Source organism: Toxoplasma gondii, chromosome Ib (assembly GCF_000006565.2).
Source record: "Toxoplasma gondii ME49 chromosome Ib, whole genome shotgun sequence".
NCBI classification, from domain to species: domain Eukaryota; phylum Apicomplexa; class Conoidasida; order Eucoccidiorida; family Sarcocystidae; genus Toxoplasma; species Toxoplasma gondii.
Genome location: NC_031468.1, coordinates 1,712,985 through 1,738,075, shown reverse-complemented (window position 1 = coordinate 1,738,075; position 25,091 = coordinate 1,712,985). Strand labels below are relative to the sequence as shown.

At 52.3% G+C, this 25,091-nt stretch overlaps 5 protein-coding genes across 5 annotated transcripts; 1 reads left to right on the top strand and 4 right to left on the bottom strand.

Annotated features, from left to right (window-relative positions):
• Positions 1–254: 254 nt before the first annotated feature.
• On the bottom strand, positions 255–10,206 carry TGME49_321560 (zinc knuckle domain-containing protein). The gene is made up of 17 exons (XM_018783027.1): positions 9,183–10,206; positions 8,602–8,786; positions 8,358–8,430; positions 7,845–7,895; positions 7,171–7,364; positions 6,368–6,484; positions 6,077–6,207; positions 5,834–5,882; positions 5,492–5,537; positions 4,815–4,990; positions 4,187–4,259; positions 3,618–3,708; positions 2,697–2,870; positions 1,795–1,913; positions 1,394–1,538; positions 1,080–1,149; positions 255–796 (listed from the first exon to the last, which is right to left on the bottom strand). The coding sequence occupies exons 1-17, from the start codon at positions 9,754–9,756 to the stop codon at positions 752–754; spliced, it is 2,313 nt and encodes a 770-aa protein (XP_018638406.1). The 5' UTR covers positions 9,757–10,206; the 3' UTR covers positions 255–751.
• Positions 10,180–11,823, top strand: TGME49_321570 (beta-hydroxyacyl-acyl carrier protein dehydratase (FABZ)). Its single transcript, XM_002371657.1, has 2 exons — positions 10,180–11,238; positions 11,333–11,823. Exons 1-2 carry the CDS (start codon positions 10,680–10,682, stop codon positions 11,467–11,469), a joined length of 696 nt encoding a protein of 231 aa, XP_002371698.1. The 5' UTR covers positions 10,180–10,679; the 3' UTR covers positions 11,470–11,823.
• Positions 11,354–13,256, bottom strand: TGME49_321580 (membrane protein, putative). The gene is made up of 15 exons (XM_018783028.1): positions 13,118–13,256; positions 13,011–13,052; positions 12,931–12,955; positions 12,847–12,873; positions 12,747–12,786; positions 12,629–12,691; positions 12,507–12,575; positions 12,370–12,450; positions 12,303–12,315; positions 12,204–12,244; positions 12,119–12,147; positions 11,932–12,058; positions 11,820–11,877; positions 11,730–11,766; positions 11,354–11,670 (listed from the first exon to the last, which is right to left on the bottom strand). The coding sequence occupies exons 1-15, from the start codon at positions 13,212–13,214 to the stop codon at positions 11,631–11,633; spliced, it is 789 nt and encodes a 262-aa protein (XP_018638407.1). The 5' UTR covers positions 13,215–13,256; the 3' UTR covers positions 11,354–11,630.
• Positions 13,257–13,311: 55 nt separating this feature from the next.
• TGME49_321590 (hypothetical protein) lies at positions 13,312–16,162 on the bottom strand. The gene is made up of 7 exons (XM_002371659.1): positions 15,350–16,162; positions 15,187–15,216; positions 14,686–14,991; positions 14,293–14,547; positions 14,125–14,185; positions 13,862–14,021; positions 13,312–13,756 (listed from the first exon to the last, which is right to left on the bottom strand). The coding sequence occupies exons 1-7, from the start codon at positions 15,569–15,571 to the stop codon at positions 13,630–13,632; spliced, it is 1,161 nt and encodes a 386-aa protein (XP_002371700.1). The 5' UTR covers positions 15,572–16,162; the 3' UTR covers positions 13,312–13,629.
• Positions 16,163–17,200: 1,038 nt separating this feature from the next.
• On the bottom strand, positions 17,201–25,091 carry TGME49_321600 (hypothetical protein). The gene is made up of 7 exons (XM_002371660.2): positions 23,783–25,091; positions 23,238–23,447; positions 22,560–22,658; positions 22,196–22,341; positions 21,289–21,561; positions 20,223–20,388; positions 17,201–19,714 (listed from the first exon to the last, which is right to left on the bottom strand). The coding sequence occupies exons 1-7, from the start codon at positions 24,635–24,637 to the stop codon at positions 17,915–17,917; spliced, it is 3,549 nt and encodes a 1,182-aa protein (XP_002371701.1). The 5' UTR covers positions 24,638–25,091; the 3' UTR covers positions 17,201–17,914.

The following is a 25,091-nucleotide window of genomic DNA, read 5'->3' as shown; positions in this document are numbered from 1 at the left end:
ATATATATATATATATATGTTTATATATTTATACGTTAATATTTTTATATCTATACGTAGATCTCCATGTGCACACAGATGCGTATATATTTATGCATCTAATTGCATAGGTAGGCATCTCTATATCTCCATGTGTGACTAAGTGTGAATCTTTGCGCAGGTGTATTTCTTTTTTAGCAGCAGTGTCGCGTCCAGTTTGGAAGCCGTTTTCTCCGAGTGGCGTCCTCGCCGGTCGCGGACTTCCCTCTGCGTTTGCGAACATTTTTTAAGACGAAAAAAGACAAAAGTTCAGCCTTTTCAAAGGCGCGGCCTCCGCACGCGGCACTTGAAGGGACAAGCGCGCTGCATGCGCAGAAACGAAGGACAAATCCACCGTTGCGCGCGAGGGTAAAACAGGAGAAAAATCCACGAGGGGAAGACGAAGAGTCAAGAGGAAGCACAGACGAACGCAGAAAAAAACGCAGAAAGAAGAAAAGCACAGAACCGAAGACGGAGGCAGGCTGTCTCTCTTTGCCTCTTCCAGCACAGTGGAGACGCTGCGGGCACCTCTCGTGATGCTCCTAGGACTGAACAGGCCGCCTTGGTGGTTGAACGAGTTGCTCGATTTCAGACTGGGGCTTGGACGCATTTCAAGCGAGAGGAGGAAGGGGGAAACGCACAGGCTTCTTCAGTCCACGGAAGAGCGAAAGCGGAAGCAAGGTAGACCGAGGAAGAACGGAGAGAAGACGAGGAAATCGGCAAATTCCGACGTTCATCGATACGCTCTCGACGGGCAATCGCGCGCAATGTGACCAATCTGATCGAAAGAGAAACAGGACGGGAGAGAAAAAGAGTCCTCGAACATCTCCTCACTTCCACTCCTTCACACATGCACTGAGGTAACTGTCAGCGTCGAGGAACGAAGGAATGCGAACAACGCGAAAAAAGAAGAAAGACAAGAGAGACGAGCGAGGAGATGAGAGAAGAGAGAAACACCAGACGTACGCAAGAAGCGACGCGCCCACCGGAGAAGGAAGCGAACGCAGAACCACGAGGCCGGGGAGAACAGGAAAAACGGAGGATGCACCTCGAAACCTCACCTTGCCGCAGACGTAGCAGTTCTTGTCTGCAAATCTCTGTGCCTGTTGCTCCAATCGTGCTGCCGCTTTGCTGCGCGAGTTCACACAGACAGCAGCAGAAAAAGTGGATTTTCTGCCCCCCTCAGTTTGGGCCTCTCCTCCCCCATGACACTATCTCCCTGCGTCTGCTGAACCTCGGCGAGAAGTCCTCGGCCGCAGCAACATACGGCGCAAACAGAGACACGAACAGAGACGGGAAAGGAGAGAGACCGCGAGGGAGAGCACCCGAGACGGTGGTTTCCACAGCAATTTCCAGACTTCTTCCATCTCCTCACTTGCTGGCGATGATGTCATGATACTTTCCAGCTCTCTGGCGTCGAAACATTTCAAAGGGATCGTCGGTGGGCGGCGGCTGTCGTTGCTCCATCCGTTCCTCGACTTCCGCCGCTGCACCCAGACCGAGTCGAGCTCCGCGCAGTCCTGAAACGCAAACGAGAGGACGTCAGGAGTTCTCTTTCGAAGACGACGTTTCTCTCGGCGCGCCCGTTGCCAAGGCTGCACTCTCCCCACCTCGAGCAGTCAAAAACTCCTGCCCTCCTCCCTCCACGGGCAGACCCCAGAGCTCCGGCCGTGTTGTCATAGCAGACCCGTGACTGGGCAGTCGTTTCGCCTTGTTGAGGGAGTGGATGCGCGGGTGAAGGTGAACAGAGAGACGCGTTGCATGCAGGCGACTCACCGGGATGCCCAGAGAAAGAGCCGTCGTCGCCGACGCCCATTTCCGTGTTGACCCAGGAAGGCGGCTTGTCGACTGGAAGGCCGCCTCGCTTCACTTCCCGCATTCGGCGCTCGCGGTCTCTGCAGCAAGTTCCACGCATGCGAAAAGTGGAGCCACAGTTTCATTTGCGCGAAAACACCGACGAGGAAACACACTCCTCTCCCTCCAGACGCATCGACAAGCACAAACCGCCGACGACTCGAGTTAAAAAGAGAAAGAAAGAAACCGCCTCAAAGTGGGTACACAAAGACAGATGCATGAAGAAAGAGACAGCAAGAGAGAAAGATACACACACTTACACATATATATATATATATACATATATATATACATTTATATACATTTATATAGATATATATATTCATTTATATACATACATATACATATATATGTACGAATATATATATATATATATATGTAGACAAGATGCGGACGCGAGAGAACGGAAAGACAGAAGACTTGAAACGTCAGTTGCAAGACTGGGAGAAGAGCGACAGAGAAAGCGAAGACATTCTCTTCTTTTGTGGGGTTTACTCATGGAGAAGGAAGTTGTACGAAGATGATGAAACGCGGACTCTTCCTCTTTTCACGCATGCCTTTTTTTTGAGTGTCTCTTTGGTATCCGGCCTTCCACCTCTCTTGTTTTCGAGGAAATACGCCTCTCTGTGTCCCGTTACCTTTCTCTCCACACTCTAGGTCTCTTTATGTTTCTCTCCTTCCCCTCCCCCCCCAACTTTTCCTCTTCCTCGCTGTCGCCCGATTCGTTTCTGTATGCCTGTTCCCGGCGCTGCGCCAAGCCATGTCTTCTGTCTCCTTCTCTCCAACTTCGTCTCTTTGCTCGCTCTCGGCGTCTCCTTTCTGACCTCTCTCGCAGTCGGTCGTCGAGACACGCAGAGGGCGAAGGATCTCTGGAGGCGCTTCTGGACTGGCTGCGCCGGCGTCGTCGCCGAGGAGACTCTGTGGAGGACCAGCTGCCCGACCTCGACTTTCTCCCGTTCTCCCGCGAGTCACGAGAATTCGAACGCGAACGTCGCTCTCTAACAATTAGCAAACACACAGAAAAGCCAGTTTCCTTCGCCTTCATCCCGCCACACCTCCATGCACAAACTCGACATCAACAATCAGATCCAGGGACTTGCACCGACATCGAGCAGTGCTTACACACACATACACATGTATACATATATATATATATACATGTATATTCATATGTACAAGCATGTATTTGTATATGGATATGCAGTAGAGGTGTGTATATTTCTATGCATGTGCTCCAGGGATATGAAAATCAAGCAAAGAGTATACAGATGCCTGTGTGAGCATGCTCCCGAGTGCATTGGAAGTCGGAGGTAGTAAGAAGCGGTGCGCCGGAATTGTGTGTCTCTCGTTTTCCTTCGCGAGCAATTCTTTTTCCCGATGAACGCTAGACCCACTGGTCCAACCGATCTAAATCGTGACGTCTCTTTGTCGTTTAAATCAATCTGCCAATGCTGGTCTCCGGTCTGCCTGCCAAAGTGTGCAGAGAGAGCGACAGAAAGGGAGAAAAGAGAGAGAGAGGAGAGAGAGGAGAGAAAGAGACGGAGAGAAAAAAAGGGGGAAAAAGAGAAAAAAAGAGAAAAAAAAGAAAGAGAGTTTAGGGCGAGAGGCCTTTGGACGAGAAGGCGAGTGGACTGGCACCGGCGCGCATGCCTTCTTTGTCGTGTGTCTGAAGAAGAGGTCTTTGAACGAAAAAGGCGATTGAGTAAGCAGCGGAAAGAGAAACGCAGAGCAGACAAGACCCTTACGATTGGCGATTCAGCTTCTCCTCGATTTCCTCCAAGTCCTCGTAGAAGTCGCGAATTCGATCCAACATGTAATCCGAGGGGGGCTCGACAGCTGAAGAACTCAGGACAAAAGAAACGCAGTGAATCGAGCGGCCTTCCCACGGAGCCCCGGACCTGCCGAGATCGAAAAGAGCCGGAGGTGTCCATACAGCGAAAGAGAGAGAAGACAACATGCGGACAGACTACGAGAGAGCAAGAAGCAGAGCGAACCGGCGAGGCAGTTTGGCAGGAACGTGGAGCACCGCAGCGAGGGAATACGCAAAACAAGTGCAAAAAGAAACGCAAACAAACAAACGCATAAATGTGTATATTTGTACATTTCAGCTATGTCTTCAGAAATCGAAGCGAACGTCGCGGGCGGTCCAACACACAGACGCACGTTGCGGAGAGTCTTTTTTTCGAGAAGAAGTCTCTTCTCGACGAGAGACGCGAGCGTGACTGCGTTTCTTCGGAACCACACGCATGCACTTGCGCTAGGCAAAAACGCAGCTTTCCTCGTCTGCAGAACTTTTTCCTTCTTCGAAACTCACCTGGAAGCTGCTGCGGCGTCGTCAGCGGGTCGAGGGCGCGATACGGGACGAAGGCAGTCTGCATGTTCTTCGCCTGCAGACACACAGTTCTCGCAACCGGCCGAACGGCATGAGGAGCCTTGCCTGCTTACGGAGGTATTTGGAGACAACAGCGGGCTTCTGGCAAAAGACGAACACAGAAGATGAACTCCAAGGTCACTGGAGAGACAAGCTCCCGCATTCACAGAGACACGAACAACAGACTCGAACGCACTGCGGCAACCTCCACTGACCAACACCTCCGCAGAGACTTTCAGATGCACAGAGAACTCGATGCACAAAACGACATGCGCAGGTTTAACGCCCGTCTATTATAAACAGACGTAGAAAAACCAGAGACAGACACACATAGCTCCATAAATAACATACATATATATATATATATATATGGGTATTCAGATAATCGATTTACAGACGCACTGAGAGACGGAGAGATAAAGGGAGACGCACCCATGTAAATGTGTAGATAGGCATACATATATAGATGGATACGTACCTGTAGCTACTGATTTGCACAGATATGAAAACGAATATCCCTAAAAACTGCACTATCTAGAGTGAAGCGAACTCAACCGTTTCCTCAGCCTACTCGTTTGCTCATGCTCCGAAGCATCGTCGCCATCATGCCGACAGGAACACTCTCTGGAGTATACCCCATTTCATCTGGGCGTCTGTCGAAGCCGCCGTGCATGCGTGAGTGGCTGCCAGGCCGAGGCGGCGGAGGCGGCGGAACTTGGCCCGAAGAAAGGTTTTCCCCCATCGTTCCTGCAGAGAAGAGACATTCCGAAAGAAAAGAGACGAGACATGGGGAGAGAAAGGAGAGTAGAACGTGAAGGGACAAGGGGACAAGGAAGGGCTCGGAGACGGGGAAAGAAAGGAGGGGAGAAAGGAGAGGAGAAAGGAGGGGAGAATAGACAGACCAGATCAAAGGAGAGACGAAGACGAGCGAGACTAAAACGCCGAGAAAGAGAGAAGAAAACATGGGAGGAGACAAAGAAACAGAGACCAACCATAATGCAACAAAGGATTCTTGATGGTGAGAAAGAGGTGTTGAAAGAGAGGGGTACTTTCCAGCACAGAGCGAGGAGACTAGGAAGAACGATGGAGAGAATCCGCGACGAAAGGAGAAGGTCACTTCTCATGTGGAACAAGCAGACTGGGGAATTCCAAGCGCTTCAGAAGGCCTCCTCTCCCTCGGCATTCAAAAGTGTATCGACATATTAGCCCATCGCAGCTTTCCTCTGATGAAAAACGCGAAAAACGCACCAGGGTAACCGGGAGAGACACCTGGCTGCATGAACGGATGTCGCCCCTGCAAACAAACAGAAAAACATCGACGACTACCTTTGTATATATATATATATATAAACGTTAATACTATATATATATATATATTTATTTGAGCATAAATGCAGAGGCAGAGATGTTTTGATTTTGGGAGGATTTTTTCGTCTACTTTACCTCGACGTGGGGACACACGTAAATGTAAACGCAGATGTCTGTGTAATGATCTGTGTATCTATTTTTGCAAGGAGAACTGGAAGCATGTATGAGATAAAGACGTTTGCGAAGGCAATTTCCTGGAATTTTCTCGTTTCCGGAAAGTACCTGCGAGGCATCTGGGAAGCGGCTCGAAAGGCGAGAGTCGAAAGCGGCTCTGAAAAAAGAGAAAAAAGACACAAAGCGATCTCGAAACTACGACTGAAAACCTCTCAACCCCTTTCATTCTCAAACTTCCAAAAGACACAAAGAATCGCTAGAAAACACCCATGGAAAGGTGTTAGACAAAGTAAGCATCCGCTGCAGGGAGCTCGCCAGCAACGGCAGCTGTATGTACACGGGGCGACGCACTGTGGATCGTCGCCCGCGTTCGGGCTCAGGTATCTCCCGACATCCGGGGACGACATCAGGAAACTCATTTCTTCTTGCTCGTCTTCGTCGATGATGCCGCGCTTCACCCAGAGACTCAAGATCTTCTCCACCTGCATGTGAACGAGCGAAACACACCGAAAAACAGAGGAAAAAGCGAGAAAGTCGGTGACTCAAAAGCTCAACCACCTCTTCGGGGTAAGTGGGTCCATTGAATCCAGCCTGGTCTTCTGCTATTTTACTCAAAGCCAACACATGGTTCATTTTTCTTACCTTCTCAATCGAGCTCGGGTCTCGCGCCGCCGCCTGGTAGGCGTCGCGAAGCATCCACACCAAGTAGGGCTTGAAGGCGCTGATCAGAACACTCCCTTTTTTGTGAACAAATTCGTTCTGAAAATAAAAAAACCGTCCAGAGAAAACGCGATGAAACGCTGAAGAGAGACAGTCAACAAAGCCCCGAAAAAAGGCAATGTCTCCTCGATCAAGGAAGCTGGCTTCTGTGAGGGTGTCTGCGGTTGTTCGTTTGAATCGCATGATTGTCTCCCCGCGTCCTCGTTTGTCTCTGTGCCCATCTCTTTTCCCCTCTTTCTGTGCAGAGTGACTTGAACTAAAAATAAGTTGAACATTCGCTACAGTGACCAAAACGACCTCGATTTGATCACTCCACCAACTCCCACAACTCATACGTCACTATCGATCGCTTTACAAGACTGCACACAAATATTTATATATATATTTATATATATATGCTTAAATACATAAATATGCATATATACATATATACGTGTATGTGTATGACGAGATAGCGAAGTGCATGCAGAGACTCACGTCAACGTAGTTACATGCGCAGAACAAAGCGTCCAGAAGAGACAATGTGCATGGTACTGCGGACTCTTTTGCATCCCGCCTGTACGCGGGATCTAAGTTCTCTTCCCCTACGACGAGGACAACGCGCAAACAAAATCTCCGTGGCCACCGGGCGTCTCAACACCGATACCACCGCGACAGTAATCGCGGCAATGGAAAATGCTTCTTTTTTTGTGCGTTTTTCTACCAACTGTTTCGCATTCGCGTACCTGAACCACGTCGTGAACGAGGTAGAGGACATTCAATTTATGGAGAAAACTGCCGAGGGTCGCTTGTTTTTTCTTCAGTGCACACGCGAGACTCTGCGCTGCCTCCTCACTCCCCCCGCCGTTCACTTCCATCCAGTGTCGCCCGCTACGGATCGCCGTCGACGTCGCTTGCTTCTCCAGAGATAGCACTACATCTAAAAAAGGAAAATGATAAACACACAGACTGGATAACACAACCCCTCTCCAGATAGGTGCAACTGCACACACACGCAAATATACCGATATATATATGTATATATATATATATACTGGTGAAGATGTGATTTTGAAAAAACTGCGTTGTTTACGGATATACATATATATATCTGACTTACATGTATAAAGACGTGGATCTGTCTGTCATTATAAACATATATTCATATACATATATACATATAATTACACGTATACATTTACGGTTTTGTGACGAAGAGAAAACGGCCTCCCTTTTTCTCCGAGACGTGACAAAGATCATGTGTGTTTCTCGGCATATGTGGCTACATCTCTCTACTTCTGGGTTTCTCTCTGCTTTGACGAAGCTTGGTTGATGTTTCGCGCTGGAGATTCCCCGAAACGTGTGATTACTAAAGTTTCGAGGACATTCCCTGTTGATCTGAGTTGCCGGATAAACTCACCGTCGAGCTCCTTCGCAAGCGCTTCAGAGAGGGCAGCGCGCTCCGGCGGCTCTGCAGAAAAACAAAACCGGTGCCTGGTTGTGTGAGGAGGCAGTACGCACGAAATGTCTGAAAAAGGACAGCTGAGACAGGCCTGTGCGTCGGTCTAACTCAAATCGAGCAAAGCAGAGATACGGGAACACCTCAGATACTGAGAATGCCCCGTACCTAGAGAGATACAGACAACTCCAGTCTTCGCGGTGGCTGTACAATACGTTCTCGTGAGTAAATGCACACGCAAATACCTGTGATAAAAGGAACGTGCTCGCGTATTCCCCAGTACGAAAGTATACGCGGAAAAAAAGATGAAGAGGACATGCGGCACATACCAAAGGGAAAAGACAGACGGACAGGAAGAACAGAAGGACCGGAGAGACCGACACAAGAAAAGGAAGCGAAGAAACACAGATGCAGCCTAGAACGATGAGATGTGAAAGAAGCACACGAGGCGAAGACTACCCTTCTCCTGCTTGCCTTGGTACTGCATAATGAGGGAATCGATGTCGAACTCTCTCGTCAGCTGGTTCGCGTCTCCTGTCTCTGTTCCCTGCAGCAAAGAAGGAGAAGTTGCGTCCCACGAGAAATTCAGAGCGCGCGAAAAGACACACACACACACACATACACAGACTCAGCGCGACAGAAAAACGAAACCTCGGAGAAAGAGCAAACGCACAAAACTCACCACAATGAACAGACCGAAACTGCTCCGTCTCCTTACCACGTTCTGCATGTTGCCCTCGACCGCTGCAGCCTGTTCACTGGGATCCAGGCCCTGCTGGAGGCAGCTGACTGCGTAGCGAAAGTAGTCGTAGCCTTCTCCACCATTGATAAATGCGAAGCGAGGATCGGCCCCGTCTCGCTGTCGAACCAGAGCCTCCATCTCCGGATTGCGGCAGCAGTATTCTGCGCAAAAAAGAAAACCTCGAGAGGGAGGAACGTGGCAAAAAGGTCTCACGCAGTGGCGAACAAGGGGAGACAACACAGGGGCGAAGCGCGTCTCGAAAACGGCAGCCTGGCGGCTTGTTAGTTTCTTCACGTAGCGGCAAAGAAGGCCATTCCCCGACATCTCTCCGTCAGTCGCGCGCATCAGCCCCGCCTCTGGGGAGCACACGTCCTCCCCGCTCCCACCTGTCCCTCGAGTCCAGTTGCTGATGAGGCGCAGGGTGCATACAGCTGAACTCAGATGCCGAGCGAGCACAGTGCTCGACCGCTTTTCGTGACGAGCCCGCGACCCGCGATGACGAACCAGCCGCCAACCGCCCCTTCGTCATCGCGCTGTCTCTACACCCTAGCTCTCACCTGCAATGGTGTGGATGCGCTTGACAAGTTCGGGGTCGGCGGGAGGGCGGACGGGTTGCGGCAGCCCATACCCCACGGTGTGCTCGTACCCCCCGGGGTGACTCGGGTACGCTCCCTGCTGCGAGTAGAAATTGTTTGCAATCGAACTCCCGTCTCGGTAACCCGCATTGGGTGGGCTGTAGACGACGGGCGCAGGCGGAGTGCCGTGGTACTGCTGGCTGTAGTCCAGACTTCCTTGACCTGTGCCGTAGTAGCCGCCTCCAGGCGTCTGCGAGTAACTGGAACCCGCCGCAGAAGCTTGCTGGCCATAGTTCATGCCTTGCTGAGAGAAATCTCTGCCCTGCTGACCGTACGGACTCGCCGAGTGCGCGTAAGGCGTCTGCGACGGCGTCTGCATGTAGTCGCACGCGTTTTGTGCGTACATCTGATGCTGCTGATTGTAGTTTTGCGGGTCGTAGCTCGGCTGTACGTACTGCCCAGTACTCCCGCCAGCCGACCCCAGGGAGTAGCCGGCACTTCCAGGGGGTGTCTGCTGCATTCCTGTGCCGCACGGAGACGGCGTGGCTGGCCACATGGTGCACGAATGGCGAGGAAGCAGTAGGAGCGGCAAAATGACAAGAAACACCAGACTGGCTAAGGATCGAAACTCACGTCGCGCGTAGGAAGAAACGCCGGGAAAAGAAGACGCGCTGCAGCGCCAACCTATTCGCGCAAGCACCAGAGGGAGGACCGCAGACCTTCGTCTGCCCGGAAAAATCCTGTGATGCCGCCCTCCAACCGAGAGAACCGCGGATCCTAGTCTTGATGAAAAATGCGGAAAAGCAGATGCGCGGGATCTAAGAGAAAAGGGGATGAAGAGAAACGGTGCCGGGAGCGACCACGACTGCAGTCCGCATGCGACGGACAGCAGCGAAGGGGCAGAACATCTGGAGGGTCACGGCCGTCCACAGGAGGAAAGCGTGGAACCACCGTTGTTGGCTTCCCGAGGGAAGAATCTGACGAGGCAATGAACATGAAAAGGCACCCGCAAAAACGGCGCTTTGGACGAACCCACTAGAAAAGGCAGACTTTCTCGCGAGTCGATGTTCCGCCGGGGCAGCACATGCAGCCGCTCCCCGCTTTTTCGCGTCGACACATTGCTTAGCCAACAGCTTTTCCACAGACCGCACCAGTGTTGGTATCGGAAACACGACCACGGCGCATGGCCGCCGCACAGAACACGGGCCCCCCCTGCGCATCTCCGTGGCTCTCGAAGAAGTCGACCGCGAAAGAACGCAATTCAAGGAGAAAAGAAGCGAGAGGAGTGTGTACGTTTTTCTCTCTGAATCGCACTTGATTCTTGAGTGTCTCTCTGTCTCTCTCTTCTGTGTGCGCCGTACCACGAAACTCCGGTTAACTTGCTTCGCTCGAGCTTCTGGGTGGATCTCTGTGCGTGGCAGGCGGAGACAGCGAAGCCGCACGGTGGCGCACGCTTCAACTACTCGCTCCCAAGCAGCAATGGAGAACCTTATTCTTTTCGTAGCAGTTTGTGTTTTGTCTCTCATCTGTCGATCTGAAGCATTTACTGTCGGTCCAGGTTCCAGGTTCTGCGCCGGACAATCTGGGCTTGCCGGATCTGTCTTACCAGGCTGTTCAGCGCACGCTGGACGAGGAATCTCCACCTCACGGCTTGACCCGCCGTCAGTCACCTCGCTTTCCTCGGCGTGGCGTGGTGCGAAAGAAATCTCTGGACTAACGGAAAGCACAGCTAACCCCGTGTTTGATGTCGAAAAAATCCGCGAGATTCTGCCGCACCGGTTCCCCTTCTTGCTCGTGGACAAAGTCCTCGAGTTCGAGCCGGGAAAGCGTGCGGTTGGTGTCAAGCAAATATCGGCAAACGAAGACCAGTTCAACGGTCACTTTCCACACCGAGCAATATTGCCAGGCGTCCTGCAGGTGGAAGCTTTAGCACAGCTTGCGGGCATCGTCGCTTTGCAGCCTCCAATTAGCAACGGCCAAGGGAATTTCTTCTTCGCAGGTGTAGACGGTGTGAAATGGAAGAAACCCGTCGTACCAGGTAAGGCGTCTATCCCCTCAGCCTTCAGCTAAAACGGAGAGAGAGAGTGATCGAGAACAAGTCGTGTTGTTGCGCGTGTCTGCGTGTGCATCAGGCGACACTTTGGTCATGGAGGTCGAGTTGACTGCATGGAAAGAGAAGTTTGGCATCGCAAAAGCTACTGGAAAGGCGTTCGTGGACGGAAAGCCAGCTATAGAAGTTGGCGAGATGACATTTGCACTCGTACGATGAAGTTGTACAAGGCAGGTGGCTCGCGGGACCGTGCCGCGAATGCGGGGATAGGGTGAATCTGACACATTGAATTAATGCGCAGGCCGGTACACCTGTCCACTAGTGACTAAACGACTGGTTGAGGCCATGCACAGAACTCTTCTCGGTTCTTGTTTTGGAAGCTAGGACACGAGGCTGCTGAATCCGGGGTCTCCGTAAACCCTGCACTCACCGAATGGGTTACCCAGGGAGGCGCGTGCCGTGTTGATATCAATACTCACCGACAGACAGACGTGGTCGCCTTCACTGCCTCCCAGACTGCGAACAATGCCTCTGCGAATTGCAGCGACGTTTTTGACTGTGCTACTCACCTTGAGATGTCGCCATGAAGAGCGAAGAGTAGACCGGGTACGGCAGTTTGCAAGTGTACTTCACGCCGGAGATGCATTCTCAGGTTACAGGATGCGAGCGAGAGAGCCTTACCGGGAAGTTTTTGAGCACACATAGGTGCACCGGTCCCACAAACAGACAGCCGCATAGAACAGACATCACTGTATTCAAAACGTGCGTGACAACGTTGAACATGCCACTAGCTACCATTGCTCCTTTCCTAACAGCAGCGTGTCAGCCACCTAAGCATCTGAAGCTGGTTTGGAAATATGCCTCATACCTCGCGTAGTTGCAGGTGTTGACAAGGTGCTAGAACGCGAGGCTATGGAAACAATATAAAGCCGTCCAAAAGAGAGTCGACCCACCTCCAGTCTCTTGCACGACGCGTCGCTGTTACACGGCACATCTAGTGTCGAGGAAGGTAATATCTACAGTTTACCAAACGCAGGTTCATTTGATCGTACCCCCGGTCTGGATCTGCGGAAGCAATTTCTACGAGATTCGTGAGTCGTGCGGAGGAGGCGCGCTCACCGGCATAGCTTTCGACGCCGCTGATATTTCTTGAAAGTGGCTCCAGTTCGGCTTTACATAGACATCTTCGATTTGTCTGAGCTAGGGCAGGGAAAGCTATGGAAACCGCATGGTGACTCAATTCCACCGCACACTACCTTATGAAACTGCTGTTTCAACATCCTAATGAAATTTTTAACTTTGACGGTATCCTCATCAGCAGCACTCTGCAGGGACATGTTGACACACTGCTTTGCTCTCAGCATCGTAACACTCGGACCGTCGTTTGGATAAACTTGTATTGATCGTAGAAGTCGGAGCCGATGTGCTCTTTCAGCGTCGTCTGCAGAAAGACTTTGGCAGCGAGTGGGGTGCAGATGAATGGTGTGTCTTCGTACCTCGACGGCTTTTTCATCTTCTGGTGCTAAATTGTCCGGCCTTCACAAGGATCATTCATCGACAGTTGTTGTAGGCATGGACTTCCTCCCTCAGCCTTACAGTTCATAAAAGTGCTTCAGCATTCCCCTGAGACTCAGATATGCTAAAGGCAAAACAGTGGAAGTTTAGGACTGGAAAGCTGACCTGAAGTAGGAAAGCTCCGCAGCTACTGGAAAGGAAGTTATGCAGCCGTCGTGGGTCTACATTAGAATTGGCTCACGGACCTCCGTACTGGTCTTTTAGTCGACGTTCCACATCGCTGATGACTAAATGTCAACCAGAATAACCAACTGCAAACAGAGGTACTGTGTTTTCGAAATGCGAAGCTCACAACGAACTGGAAACGGCTTCGAAGAATCTGCCCTTGCCAACAACACGGCGATTGGAGCCAAAGGGGCCAGAGCGAACACCAGTCCAAGCCCCCTCATCGTGTCGAGCGTATTTCAAAGATTCGCGTAGTTCGACGCGATCATGAGTGTAAGCTGCGTTGCCCACTTTCGAGGGTGAAGCAGCTAGGTGTCCGTACACCGTATAGAGAGGGATTATCTGCGCGGCGCTCCCGTGGAGTGCCCGTCGAGCATTTCAAAAGTTGTACACTTGTGGATGTGTCCGCGGAGCATCATTCATAAAAAGCATATTTACCGGTATCACTATATTGTATCGCGCTGGCGTTTAGCAAACATGCCAATATCTCCCCACAGCTAATCGGCTGCGCTGGCGAACACGGACCTAAAACACGGCATCGTCACTAGTCGCTCACGGAGTGTATATTGCATTCTACGCGACAAGCGTTCCTTACGGAAACTGCCTCGAGAAGATGGAAGACGAGCTATCATGTGGCAGTCACGTGGAACAGTTTTCTGCTTCGAACACATCTTGCCACGAAAAGAGGAAGCCTGTCTTTGCCGGCAGAGCGGTTGTCGGAAGCGAGTGAGTCCCAAGGGTTCTCACCAACCTCAGATATAGTAGCCTGATCAGGAAATTGGCACCAGACAGTGAGAATCGATTCATCCACAGCCACAAAAGGAACTGATACTGCGCTAATAGTGCAGCCCATTGCTACCGAGTCGCTCACCTGGACAGAATAAACGTGATACAGACGCCCAACGCCATCAAGGCACAAACAGTGAACTGCAAAAGGGCCGTCAATGAACCCAGCCTCGAAAGCTCCGCAGAAGTCAGAGTCGCTGGATCTGCGCCATGAAGAACGCGGTGTGCTTCGTTATGGGAAATGTCTGCGCAGCAAAATTGGACAAAGCTGCAGAGCAACATTTTGAGTAAAATAGCGCGGGGTTAACGAAGCATTGGAAGTGACGCTGTTAGCGAAGATCGGCTTACGTCTGAGGATCTGGCTTGCGAAGACTGGAGCCCCGTGTAGCAGAATTGGCCACCGGATGATCTGCAGCAATACCCATACAAGCACAACTCAGACAACCGTGTTTCACACGCGGGTCCGCCATGCTGTGGTCGTTCAGCGAAAGTACCCATGTCGCATTCATAACTCACCTGAAGAAAAGATTTTCTTCGGTGAAGAAGCTCTCTGCCAGCCAGGGTGCACGCAAGGATGAACCCGGTGCCCACTTGCATTGGAACAATGAACCCAGCGTAGTACAACGTGAAGGACCACAGGATACCGGCTTGGTGGTCTGGCAATCCATGTGGACTGGGTCCTCTCCCCGTGACCGGTCCTGAGATCAGGACAACGGTAGGCATGTTCCTTAGCGACGACACAACTTTCAGTGCTTGCATGCCGACGTCAGCCTGCACCAGAAAAAAGCATAGCAGTTCCACAACGCACGCATGCTACGATGGAAACAAAGGCTCTTGGGGTGTAAGCTGGGGTTGTGTGGGCGGCAAGAAACAGCCTTGCCGCAAAACCATCTCGCTCATTTCTCATACCGTAGCAATCACGCAAGAGGCGACGGCGCTGTACACGATTACATCGCCCGGTCGTTGAATTAGCTTCTTTGAGAACGCCTTGTAGATCACCGCGTACTTGATCAGCTCTTGTATGGTTGCCTCCAACAGGAAAGTGTCGACGAAGCTCCACAGAGGGTAGCCTGGCCTCACAAACCAGGGTTTATCTGGGCGATACGTGGCAAAGTCCAGCAGGCGGATGACCATCATCCATCCCGACCTCACCACCGGCAGCACCAACGAGAGTGGAACTGCAAGGGCCAGTGTCGAGAGTGCCACGTAGGCGATCTGCATTGTCACGCTCTTCACATACAGAGCCGTTTGATCAACTGGTTTTGGATTCAGTTACTTTTTTAACTCCACATAGTACGCTGGAACAGACCATTCACGTACGATGTCAAGTGGTGTCACGAGCCGGTTATCTTTGACGGGTTCGCGTGAAAGCATTCGACTATCCTAACAAAAGCAGCTCGGGTTTCTCACCTGTTTCGAAGGTATCTGACGACCGAAAACCTGCAAACGCAGCAAACACAACATGATTTCTAGGAAGTCATTTCACTGTTGCGTTGTCTCGGTGTCACACGGCGTCACTATCACAGCCGAAAGTCCGAACCAACACGTCTCCCTCTGCCTGCTGGCACCTTACATAGAAAACAAAGAAGAAAAGGACGGCCACAGGGATTGTGGCGGTAACGACGAGGCTCCCGGTGCCGAATTTAGTCAGAAGCGTACAGCCGAAGACAACCAACGTGTAAACGAAGAAAACGATAAGCGCTTCGGCTGTGCATTTTCCTGTGCAGAACGGCTCTTGCTCGTCTTCATCCTCTTTCGGTGCCGCAAAGCCGCAGCTGGCCTCCGGCTCCGCCATGATCCCGAACTGAGCAGGAAACAGTGGTGAAAATAGTGTTTTTATGCGTTGATACGCACGCGAGTCCCCTCTACGGCTCGGCTGAGAGAGAGCCCTTTGAATGGAGCTTGAGCACACCGTCTGATGAACTCGCAAGAGGCGTGATTCAGATTTATCGACCGTCTACGGCAAGTATGTTCTGGCGTCCAATGATCCAGCCTGTCTGTTTCTGTTTCTTAACCATCAAGACATGCGCAGTTGCGACATCCCCGTTCCGGCGAAACGACGCAGTCGCCGGGAAAGCACCGCTGTCTCTGCATGCCGTTCCGATGACCCATCCGTCTCGAACCCTGAACTGACCAACAAATATAGTGTCTGCAGAGTGAGTCGCAGACACATCCACCATTTTGCGGCATTCGTTTGGTCTTCTCACGGCCATAAATCATAAGCGGGAGTATCCAATGCTCTCCAGAGCAACGCACACAGTCCCGGGTGCGTTATCCAACCCCCAGTAGCAGCCCGCGCAGTTTCTCTTCTGGACTGCCGACCCCAGTCACCGTGTTGCAACCAGATAAAACGAAAAGCCGGAAATAAAAGGATGTAACGGGTTAAGGACTCGACGTTTTTTACAATGCTCGAGTCCAAGAGATCTGATGAATCCGTACGTCGACCCCCTTTCGCAACGGAGACAGGCGAATCCTCTGTGTCTCCGGCTGCTGCAACTCTGCACACTCGTGCAATAAGTAGGAGAGAAAACCGATGCTTTCCGCGGGGACGCATTAACACACACAAACAAGAAATCTCTTCTTTTTTTTGTTCTCACCCAGTCGTGACGGCATTGTGTGACTGCGGCGGTAGGTTCTTAGCTCGTAGCTGCGCATTTACTCGACCCTAGAACACCCGTACAAGACTTGGGCTCCGGAAACAGCTGGAACTCCGTGCAGGTGGGTTGAGCTTGTCATTTAAATATGATGGGAAAGTAGTGTTCACACATTCTCTTTAAAACCCCTTGGACGACTCCTCGATTCTTATGTGTGCCACTCTCCATATGAGTGCAGGACAACCAGATACATGAGGCACTGTGCAGTTTTTCGTAGTTTCTGCTCGACTGTTTGCTACAAGAGCAACGCGGTGTAAACTGTGCTGCTCGGATCGTACTGGCGTCTGGCATGCGGTTAACTATAACAGTCTCCTCTGCTGTCTGACGGACATTTCGTTGAGCTGTGCGGTTGGAGAGTATCCGGGCATCCATCGATTGCCTAGTTTTCTGCTCCAACTCCATATCTCGCTCGGATCTAAATCTGTAAACTTCCTTTCTAAGAATCAGCGCCTCCATTTTTTGCTTAGTCGATTAGGCAGATGACTACGCCGAATGAAGTGGCTGATATAAACGGAGAGCGGTACTGGAGAGGTCTCCGACTGGAGAGTACTGATACTCAGCTTAGGTGTAGGTTCGTCGTGAATCAAACTCACATGGTTTGTTGTCTAATCCACCAACGCGAAAGGAAAGCAACCGTATCTGGGAGCCCAGCATGGCCCTTTATATTCTGAAACTAACAAAGAGAGCTGAAGTGCAATGTTGACGTACTGAGAAAGGGCTCAAGACAGATGCAACCAAAACAGCTTTTCCAGGTCGAGCGAAAAGGCACAGCTTCCGTTTCAAGAGTTGAGAGGTTTTCATCGTCCGCTGCACAAGTTGCTGATGGCCTACGTGGTTGTAAGCCAACTCAAGGTTGTTAGCGCATTCGGTGGCTCTTAGATTTCAAACGTTTTAACGACCAAGTGTCTTGGCATCCCGGCCGCGAGCTTCTCCCCAACTGACTCCATCAAGTTCCACGTCGTTTCCCGGCCAAAGCGACGTCATCAAACGACGAAAAACACAGGCGTACGCTTCTTCGGAAATCTGACGTTGTCCCCTCCGCTGCAACTGCTGTCCGGAAGGCGCCCACACAGATATTTTCTCTTCCATCGCGCGTTTGCTCCTGCCATCCCACTAGGAAACGCAGGTAACCCTCATTAAGGTCGGAACGTGTACTTCATATCCTCACAAGAATCTCGACAACCGACGACCCCTCATACAAAACTCTGTGTACTCCGCGGATCGTCAACGCTCCAACGTTGGCGCACCGCAGCTGCCCGTCCCCTTCACCAGATCATCGGACAGGGAATAAACACAACTTGGAGACAGGACTCTTTGCATAGGGCGCTTTCAAGAAAACAGCAGAATCTCAGCCACGTTCCTTGCTTGGCGTTTTACCCAGAGAAGCCTCCCACACACGCCACTGTGTCGCCCACCCGCCCGCTCACGCCGACAGGGTATTACCACTCGGATGCGTCCTGTGGCTGCAAGAGAGCAGCGAAATTTTACATTTTCCCCGAATCTCGAAAGTCAAGAAAGGTCGTTGAAGAAATCCTCGCGGCGCTGCTCGGCACCGGCCACAACGTGCTCTGCATCCTCCTACGAGATAGCTGGACGGCGTCTGCACTGCGGGGGGCGTGTGGTACATTTTCAGTGTGCGGAAAAGCGTCTAAAGGTGGATCTGGAGAGCTGGACGAAGTCGAAAAAAACGGGGGCTTTTCCTGAGAAAGGGTCCGACGCTTAGCTGTGTCTCGGACTGGGGACGAAAAAGGGAACTTATTCGAGGGTTCGGAAGTACTTTCCGCTGGAGGTTGCACAACTGGAAAGGCAGCGCTTCTCAGCCGCACGAGATCGCTGTGCGATGCTGAGTCCGTGTCGTTTAGGGTGAAACTACGCTGATCCGCTGGTTCACAAGACAGGGGGGACGTCTGGAGATGTTTTGTACCTTTTACTTGGGCAGAACCGCGAGCTCCGGCGGGAGTCGGCTCTGAGGCGTGTGGACTCGGCAAAGCCGTGACCTCTGAATACGCCTCCTCCGTCACTGCATGCGAAAGCAAAGATTTCTGTCGACTGCTCGACTTGTGCAGAGCCACAGGCGACGTTTCCGGAGACAGAATCCGCAAATGCTTGACTCCACCTGTGGCGCTTCTTTCCTCGGCCTTCCCGATTGCAGGGGAGAGCCCGAGAGTTCCCCAGTGAACTTCAAGCACCTGCGGGACGTTCCGTGCCCCCTTTTTCTTCAAGACCGAAGCCCTGCAGACACTCTGTGCGTTTTTCGCAACATTTCCCCCACAGTCTGAGCCCAGAGTTCCACTTCCAGGAAGGACAGAAGCCGGCGACATGCGGTCTGCGTCGGAACTTTTGTTTGGCGCCGATTGCCGGCCTCCCGAGGCCAGAGTCCTAGGTTTCACAGTGCGAACTCCGGCCGACGCTCGCGGGGCTTTTCGTCCCACGCTTTGACTTGCAGGGCCTTTCTTGGCCCGCGCATTCCCAGGCCTCGCGGGTCGACCGTGAAGCCGCCCTTCAGAGGTGAAACTCGTCTTCGAACCCTCAGCGGCCTGGCGCTTGCCCCGCCGGACTCGCCCACCTTCTCTCGAAGTTTCGCTCACCGTCGTCGCAGAAACCGCGACTCTCCGAGGGCGCGGAGAACCCCCGAGAGTTTGAGGGCAACGTGCAAAGCCGCCGCTTTCCGATTCGCCACCAAGTCGCGAAGCGGATGTGTCTAAACTCGCAGAGGCGCCAGACTCGGGCTCGAAGGAAGAAGTTCCGAGTCCAACTCTGTTTCCCTGTGTCGCTCTGCTCTTCCGACTCGAAACGCTTCGCGGGGCCTGCCACTCCGTCGGCGCCTCTCTCGAGTCTACGCCCTCTTTCGAGCAAACACCGTTCGCTGCAGCGTCCTTCTCGCCGCCCGGAGACAGGGGGTGCCGGCATCTCTGATGGAGACGACTGTGTCCCCGCCCGCAGCCGTCAAGCCGAGAAAACTGTCGAGCTTCTGCCTCACTCCTGAGCGCGAGCAGCGACGAGGCCGTTGACAGGGACGGAGAACGCCGGTAAAACTCTTCGTCAAAGCCGCGAAACGCGTACAGTGGATGGCTCTCGGAGAATCCTGCAAGTTCCGGAAACCCAGGCTTCTCCGGTGTACACCCACCTGAGAGCTCCGACCCGGGACTTGTGTGCCGAGTTTCCGCGCCGGGACCCGTCGAGGCATACGCGAGTGGCTGCGAGCCGGGCAAACTGGAGAGTTCCAAAGGCAGGGATCCTCCCGTTTTTTTGTGCGCGAGGTCGATGACCGCGAATTCGGAGTCCTGAACGCAGCCAGAATCAAAGGGGTGAACAGCGTGAAGAAACTCTCAAGCGGCCGCCTCTCAGACACGCGAACCTAAGACGGAGAAAACGGGTGCCCTGCTGCCAGTACAGGCAAGTCTCTCTTCGCTGCATCAGCGGATTCAGGTCTGCGCACAAGCCCGATGGCCTCACTGGACTGCGTAACAGAGAGACGAACAGGAATCGCACGCTTGACGGTTTTTTCTCCCCGCTGTCAACAGGAGGGGAAGAAACAAAAAAAGGCTCTCGCCGTGCCGGTGGTAAGGAGGCGTCGGACAAGGGCAGTCAAGACACCAACTTCACGGACAAGCAAGACGCGTTTCGGTTTGACCTGCCGCAAACGATATTGAAAGGAAACGAACTGTCTGGCATCGCCAGCAACCGAAGATCGCCTCTTCAACTGGGGAAAGCGAACCGAAACGACACAAGAGAGAATGGGTTCCTCCTGTTCCGCGACTCGAAAGTATCCAGGGTTTCTTCTTCACTGACCTCGAACATGTTGATGAAATTCGCAATGGTGTATCGCCGGCCTCGCGCCACCACCTCCAGGCGCCTGGTCTGAGTTTCGGGGTCGGTGCCGAGCTGAACGCGAACGGGCATGCGTCCGTAGATGTACAGCCCCGGTCGCACACGCGTAAAAATGATTTTATTTGTCCTGCAAAGCAAGAAAGGAGAGACCTGCAGAATGCGTGAACCGGACGCGTCTGCGACTGTTCTAAGACAGCCCTGGCCTTCGCCTCCCGGGCCATCGGAAACGCAGGGCACTGCAGTCGTGGAGGCGAAGCACGAGTCCGATCGTGTCTCCCTAAAAATTCCCCTCGGAGGAAAAAACGTCTTCACAAGAGCGACCGAGACAAATTGACAGCGAGACGCGAAAGAAAAGACGCAGACGGACATCCGCAGGAAAGAGTGTGCAGCCTGTGTCGCGCTAGAAACCACGGAGACTTCCATGTCTTCGCTTCCTGGCAAGTCAAGGCCTCTCCTTCTTGGTCTCGACGGCGGTTTTTATGCATAACACACACAGGCACTTTCTCCAGTTGACGTACAGAGACAACGCGCCCTCAGCCCCTGCCTTTAGGGTGGACGTTGCCGACCCATCTTGTATCCAGAGTGGAACAGCTAAAAGGAGGAAATCAAAAGGTTAAGGCAGGTGAAAAACCTGTGTCCACATGCAACTCACAGTCTCCATCAAGATGTCTTTACTACAGAGAGCTCGTCTGCATCCCCCGTTGCGAACACCGCAAAATGGAGGGAGGCATGCAGGCCAAGGCCTCGAAGACGACGACCACAGAAGAAAAGAAAGAGAAGCCTTCGAACAAAGATCCACCACAAGCTCCACAGACGTTGGCGGGTGTGGTTTGGAGCTTCTTTTCTCCGGGTATACGTAGCGGCGCTTTGGCGGCATACTTTCCACTGAACTGTACGGAAAGCTTTGGCTAAATGCGAAGAGACCATGTGCCAGGCCTTCTCTGCCCCCCTCTTTTGCTGGACTGCAGTAAACTCTCTCAGGTACTTCGGAACGCTTTTTCTGTTCCTTCGTTGATCTTCCCCTCACCGTTGATTGACGAACTGCGCCAGAGCCGTATCCACCGGACATGTCCGGATAGGGGAATAGTGGGGGTCGCCGAAGACCGGGCACACGTCGAACTGAACTTTCTTCGAGCGATCTGAAGCGCCGCGAAACGAGAAAGCTGCACTTTCCGCGCTTGTTATTCGCAGCGTCTGTGCTGGAGCCGCCTGATTGTCGCCCTCACTCTCGGTCAGAGACAGAAGGGAGTATCCTGGACGCTGCGACTCGCGAACGGACTCCGCCTCAGAGGGGTCGGTGCTGCGCAGGCGAAAAAGTAAAGCGCACCACGCCTAGGAGTTTGCCGTTGGCAGAAACTCCGATCTTCGGACTGACAGAAGTACAGCTGACGTTCGTCTAGAATCGACGAAAAGAATCGTGCCTATGGCGTCGACGAGAGAAGTGAGGACGGCCGCATGGGAGAAAGAAGAGCCTTCGTGCAAGGCCCAGGGCACCCAAAAAGCCGACTGCATGTGGAGAACGTACTTCCGACATTCTCGACTTTGAGGTTCCAGTGAGAACGCCCCTTCTATCTCGTACCTCGGCATGTACTAGGAGTTGGTGTTATGCGAAGACAGATTTCAGAGTACGCTGATGATCTCCGTCACATTCGTACAGGGCGTTCAAGCTTGCAGATGCGCATGTACCGTTGTGTCAAGAAGCACCCAGATTTCTCTGATTAGCTTTAAACTATCTTTGTTGCAGATACGCGGAGTTCAACTGAGTTCCGCCTCTATCGCTGCTTCTTCAACGTAGTGCACCGAGACAGAGAGCGACACAAAAGACGAAACACACGCCTCTGGAAACCGCTTCATGTTCTTCAGAAAAATGATGTTTCCAAGATTCAAAAAGGGACATTAAAAACGTTTTTGCAATGAAAAACGAAACTGCGTACCTAGAGGTCGGCGGTAGTTCACGGGGCGGGTTTCTGTCGCCGCTGCTGCCTTTCTCTTCAGACTCCGACTCAGTTGCTACTCCACCTGACTGCGCTCTGGAAGTTCTCCCCTTGACTCGGGAAAGCATGCGAGTCAGTGCTTTTGCCTGAAAAAAGGAAAAGGAAGGAAACGAAAACGAAGGCAACTGAGACTGGGACAAGCAACGGAGACAAAACATTTCCACTGTTGGAGAGGGAGGTCCGCAGGTCCCAGGGTCTGCAGAAAAGGACTGAGGTAAAAAATCCCAAAGGAACTCAGAAATGGAACGAGAGGACAGCAACGAATGCGTGCTCAAAAAGTGAAAAGTGCAGAAAATAAACGAACCTGTTTCTGAAGGTCTTTGTTCACGGCAGTCAACGCCACGATGTGGTTCTTCATTTCTATCTCCCGGGTGCTGCGATCTCGCAGAGCTTTTTGAAGAAACTGACGAAAAAATCCAAAAACAGAGGCACCAAGACACAAGACTGGCTTGGTGTGTGTTCCACCGTCAGTGAGAAGGCCTCTCTGTCGATGAAACGCAGTCGAAAGAGAGTTGGAAGAACGCTGTCGAGTGTATCAGCAGTTGTTTCTCCAGCTTGCTCTTGTTTATAGAAGCACCGTCCACCCAACTTTGAGGAAGGAGTCACGACATAAATGAAATCTAAACTGTGGACGAGACACCCTTGTTCGGCTGTGTTCTTGATCAAAAACAGTGGGTCGAGCTACTTTGAATCTGCGTTTCTCCACTGCAGACTCTATCCACCGCAGCAAACAGCCCTGAAAAACGAAAGACCTAGAAAGATCGAAAATCTCGATCTGTGAAAACATTCGCCTGACGTCAGCTCCTTCCCGGATATCGCTCTTCAACACAAAACAGACGAAGCAGGCGCGGACGGTTTCCGTAGAGCCGTACACATCCCGTTTGAAGGTGTACGAGAGAGTCAAGGTCTCCAAGAACCATCTCCCTCATGTTCTTGTCGACGCGCAAACAGGAGCAACGCCCCGCTCAGTGGAAGGACTCACATCAGCAGTGCTGTTTGCAATCCGCAGTTCGTTCTTCAGTCGGTGAATTTCTTCGCGCATGCAGTTTGCGTCTTTTTCTTTTGACGATGCCTCGCATTTCTTCTGAGAAAATGCGGAGTTGTTTGTTTCTGCCTCGCCCTTCTGCGCAGAGTCCTCGACAGTCGCCACTTCCAGCTCGGCCTTCACGAGCTGCTGTTTTCCGTCAACCAGCTGGAGAAGAAACAACGGAATAAAAAAACGTTTTTCCCTTTTGGGGGAGAACTCGAGCGTCTGTCCCTCACAATTGGAGTCCTCTTCAGGATCCTCGGGACTACCGTGTCTCTGTTTCTGCGATCAAGGCTAGAAACGAATACTTCCAGAGTCGATGAGTCAGCTGGGGATTTGACGACAAAGCATTCAACTTGGAAGTTGCACGGACCCCTGCCGAGAATCAGAGATGTAGTCGCCCAGTGTGAACAAGTACACCGCCAAGGACGGTGATTTTCACCAGCCTTTCTGTCAACTCCTTCGAGGACTGCCTTGTTCGTACCATCCCAGAACCTTACTTGTTTCTGAAAGTCTTCCACTTGAGCACTTCGCGCGAAAGTATGTTTTCTCGGAACTTCTCTGGGCGCATTGGTTAGGTCGCTGCCCTGGAAATTTGTCGGTGTTACGGACTCCGGCAAGTCCCCGATCCACCGACCACGAGGCCTGTCGCTTTCAGCCTCTGTGTTCCTTGGAGCCGACTTTCCGTCGAGACTCGCAGCGCGGAAAGAACTCCCCGTTCCATCCTGAATTTTTAGAGTTTCAGTTAACCAGTTAGCTCGTGGCCTTTGCGAGCTGGAGCGCCGCGCCGACGAGAGGCGCCCTCCCCGTTCACTAAAAAGTTCGATGTTCTCAGTAGCCTGTGCGCCCTTCACGGTCGTACACTCGTCTGCAGTCATAGCATGCGTCTGGAGTGTGTTGAGAGATGTTGAGGACGCTTCTGACGGTAAATGAGGAACAGATGCGTCGGGGCATTGCGGCGCGGAAGTTGAAGGCTCTGTCTCGGCGGCGGGTGAGCTTGGAGAAATTTCTCCCTCTTCGTTAGTCGAAAGTGGCCGAAACGAGCGTTTGGGAGTCTCCCCCCGCTGAGATGCGTCTTCTCTCGATTGGTAAGCGCATGTTTCCTCGTTTTTGCAGAGAAACGAATCGTTTTCAGAGGTAAGCGACGCGCAGCGAGAGCAGCCTAGAAGATCCACTGTGGACTCCTCGCTCGGAAGAAAGTCACTTTGCGAGGCTTTTTCAGCGCCGCTGCCGTCCGTCGTGAGAGAGGACTGCCTCTCAGAAAATCGGTTTTTAGAAAAAGCGACAAGACTTCCAGGTTCGCCGACTGGCAGAGCCGCCGCAGACTGCGACGTGTCCACGGCGTCGGCCGCCATCTCCCGTGAGATCCTCTTTTGCTGGTAAGAAAGACAAAAATGGAGAAAGGAAGGAGATTCGCGGGTGGAAAGCGGTCGCTTTTAACAAATCTTGTCGGAAACTGGCGGTGCGCACATCAAAGGAAAGTGCAAGACACGCCTCGACCCCATCGGGAGAAAAGATTGCTCGAATCCCGGAGTGTTTGCGTATATACGCGAAACGTAAGCAAGAATGTGGCCAGAGATGCGACATTCACCGCAAATCGAGAAACAATCCCAAAACGAAGACCAGAACTGGATTAAGGCATCACTTTTCACTTTACTTCGCTGCAGGAAGGGCTTTTCCGTTGCAGCTTTGCGAAAGACAATCTCTCGAGTCCGAGTTCCACACGCTGAAGCTAGTCGATGCACGACGTAGGGTTCTGCGGGAGGGCCGTTCAGGAGCTGAAAAACGAGAATCTGCGACACACTCAAG

Coding starts and splice junctions, on each gene's coding strand:
- TGME49_321590 (XM_002371659.1), bottom strand. CDS start 15,571: ATGGCGGAGCCGGAGGCCAGCTGCGGCTTTGCGGCACCGAAAGAGGAT. Junction 15,217..15,349: donor TTTTCTTCTTTGTTTTCTAT/GTAAGGTGCCAG, acceptor CTGCGTTTGCAG/GTTTTCGGTCGTCAGATACC. Junction 13,757..13,861: donor ATCACGTTTATTCTGTCCAG/GTGAGCGACTCG, acceptor TTTCCTGATCAG/GCTACTATATCTGAGGTTGG.
- TGME49_321580 (XM_018783028.1), bottom strand. CDS start 13,214: ATGAGGGGGCTTGGACTGGTGTTCGCTCTGGCCCCTTTGGCTCCAATC. Junction 13,053..13,117: donor GAAGCCGTTTCCAGTTCGTT/GTGAGCTTCGCA, acceptor GTTGACATTTAG/TCATCAGCGATGTGGAACGT. Junction 12,576..12,628: donor ACAAGTTTATCCAAACGACG/GTCCGAGTGTTA, acceptor ATGTCCCTGCAG/AGTGCTGCTGATGAGGATAC.
- TGME49_321570 (XM_002371657.1), top strand. CDS start 10,680: ATGGAGAACCTTATTCTTTTCGTAGCAGTTTGTGTTTTGTCTCTCATC. Junction 11,239..11,332: donor GAAGAAACCCGTCGTACCAG/GTAAGGCGTCTA, acceptor CGTGTGCATCAG/GCGACACTTTGGTCATGGAG.
- TGME49_321560 (XM_018783027.1), bottom strand. CDS start 9,756: ATGTGGCCAGCCACGCCGTCTCCGTGCGGCACAGGAATGCAGCAGACA. Junction 5,538..5,833: donor GCTTCCCAGATGCCTCGCAG/GTACTTTCCGGA, acceptor GTTTGTTTGCAG/GGGCGACATCCGTTCATGCA. Junction 4,991..5,491: donor TGTCTCTCCCGGTTACCCTG/GTGCGTTTTTCG, acceptor TCTTCTCTGCAG/GAACGATGGGGGAAAACCTT.
- TGME49_321600 (XM_002371660.2), bottom strand. CDS start 24,637: ATGGCGGCCGACGCCGTGGACACGTCGCAGTCTGCGGCGGCTCTGCCA. Junction 23,448..23,782: donor TGGAAGACTTTCAGAAACAA/GTAAGGTTCTGG, acceptor TTTCTTCTCCAG/CTGGTTGACGGAAAACAGCA. Junction 20,389..21,288: donor GCGCAGTTCGTCAATCAACG/GTGAGGGGAAGA, acceptor CTTGCTTTGCAG/GACAAATAAAATCATTTTTA.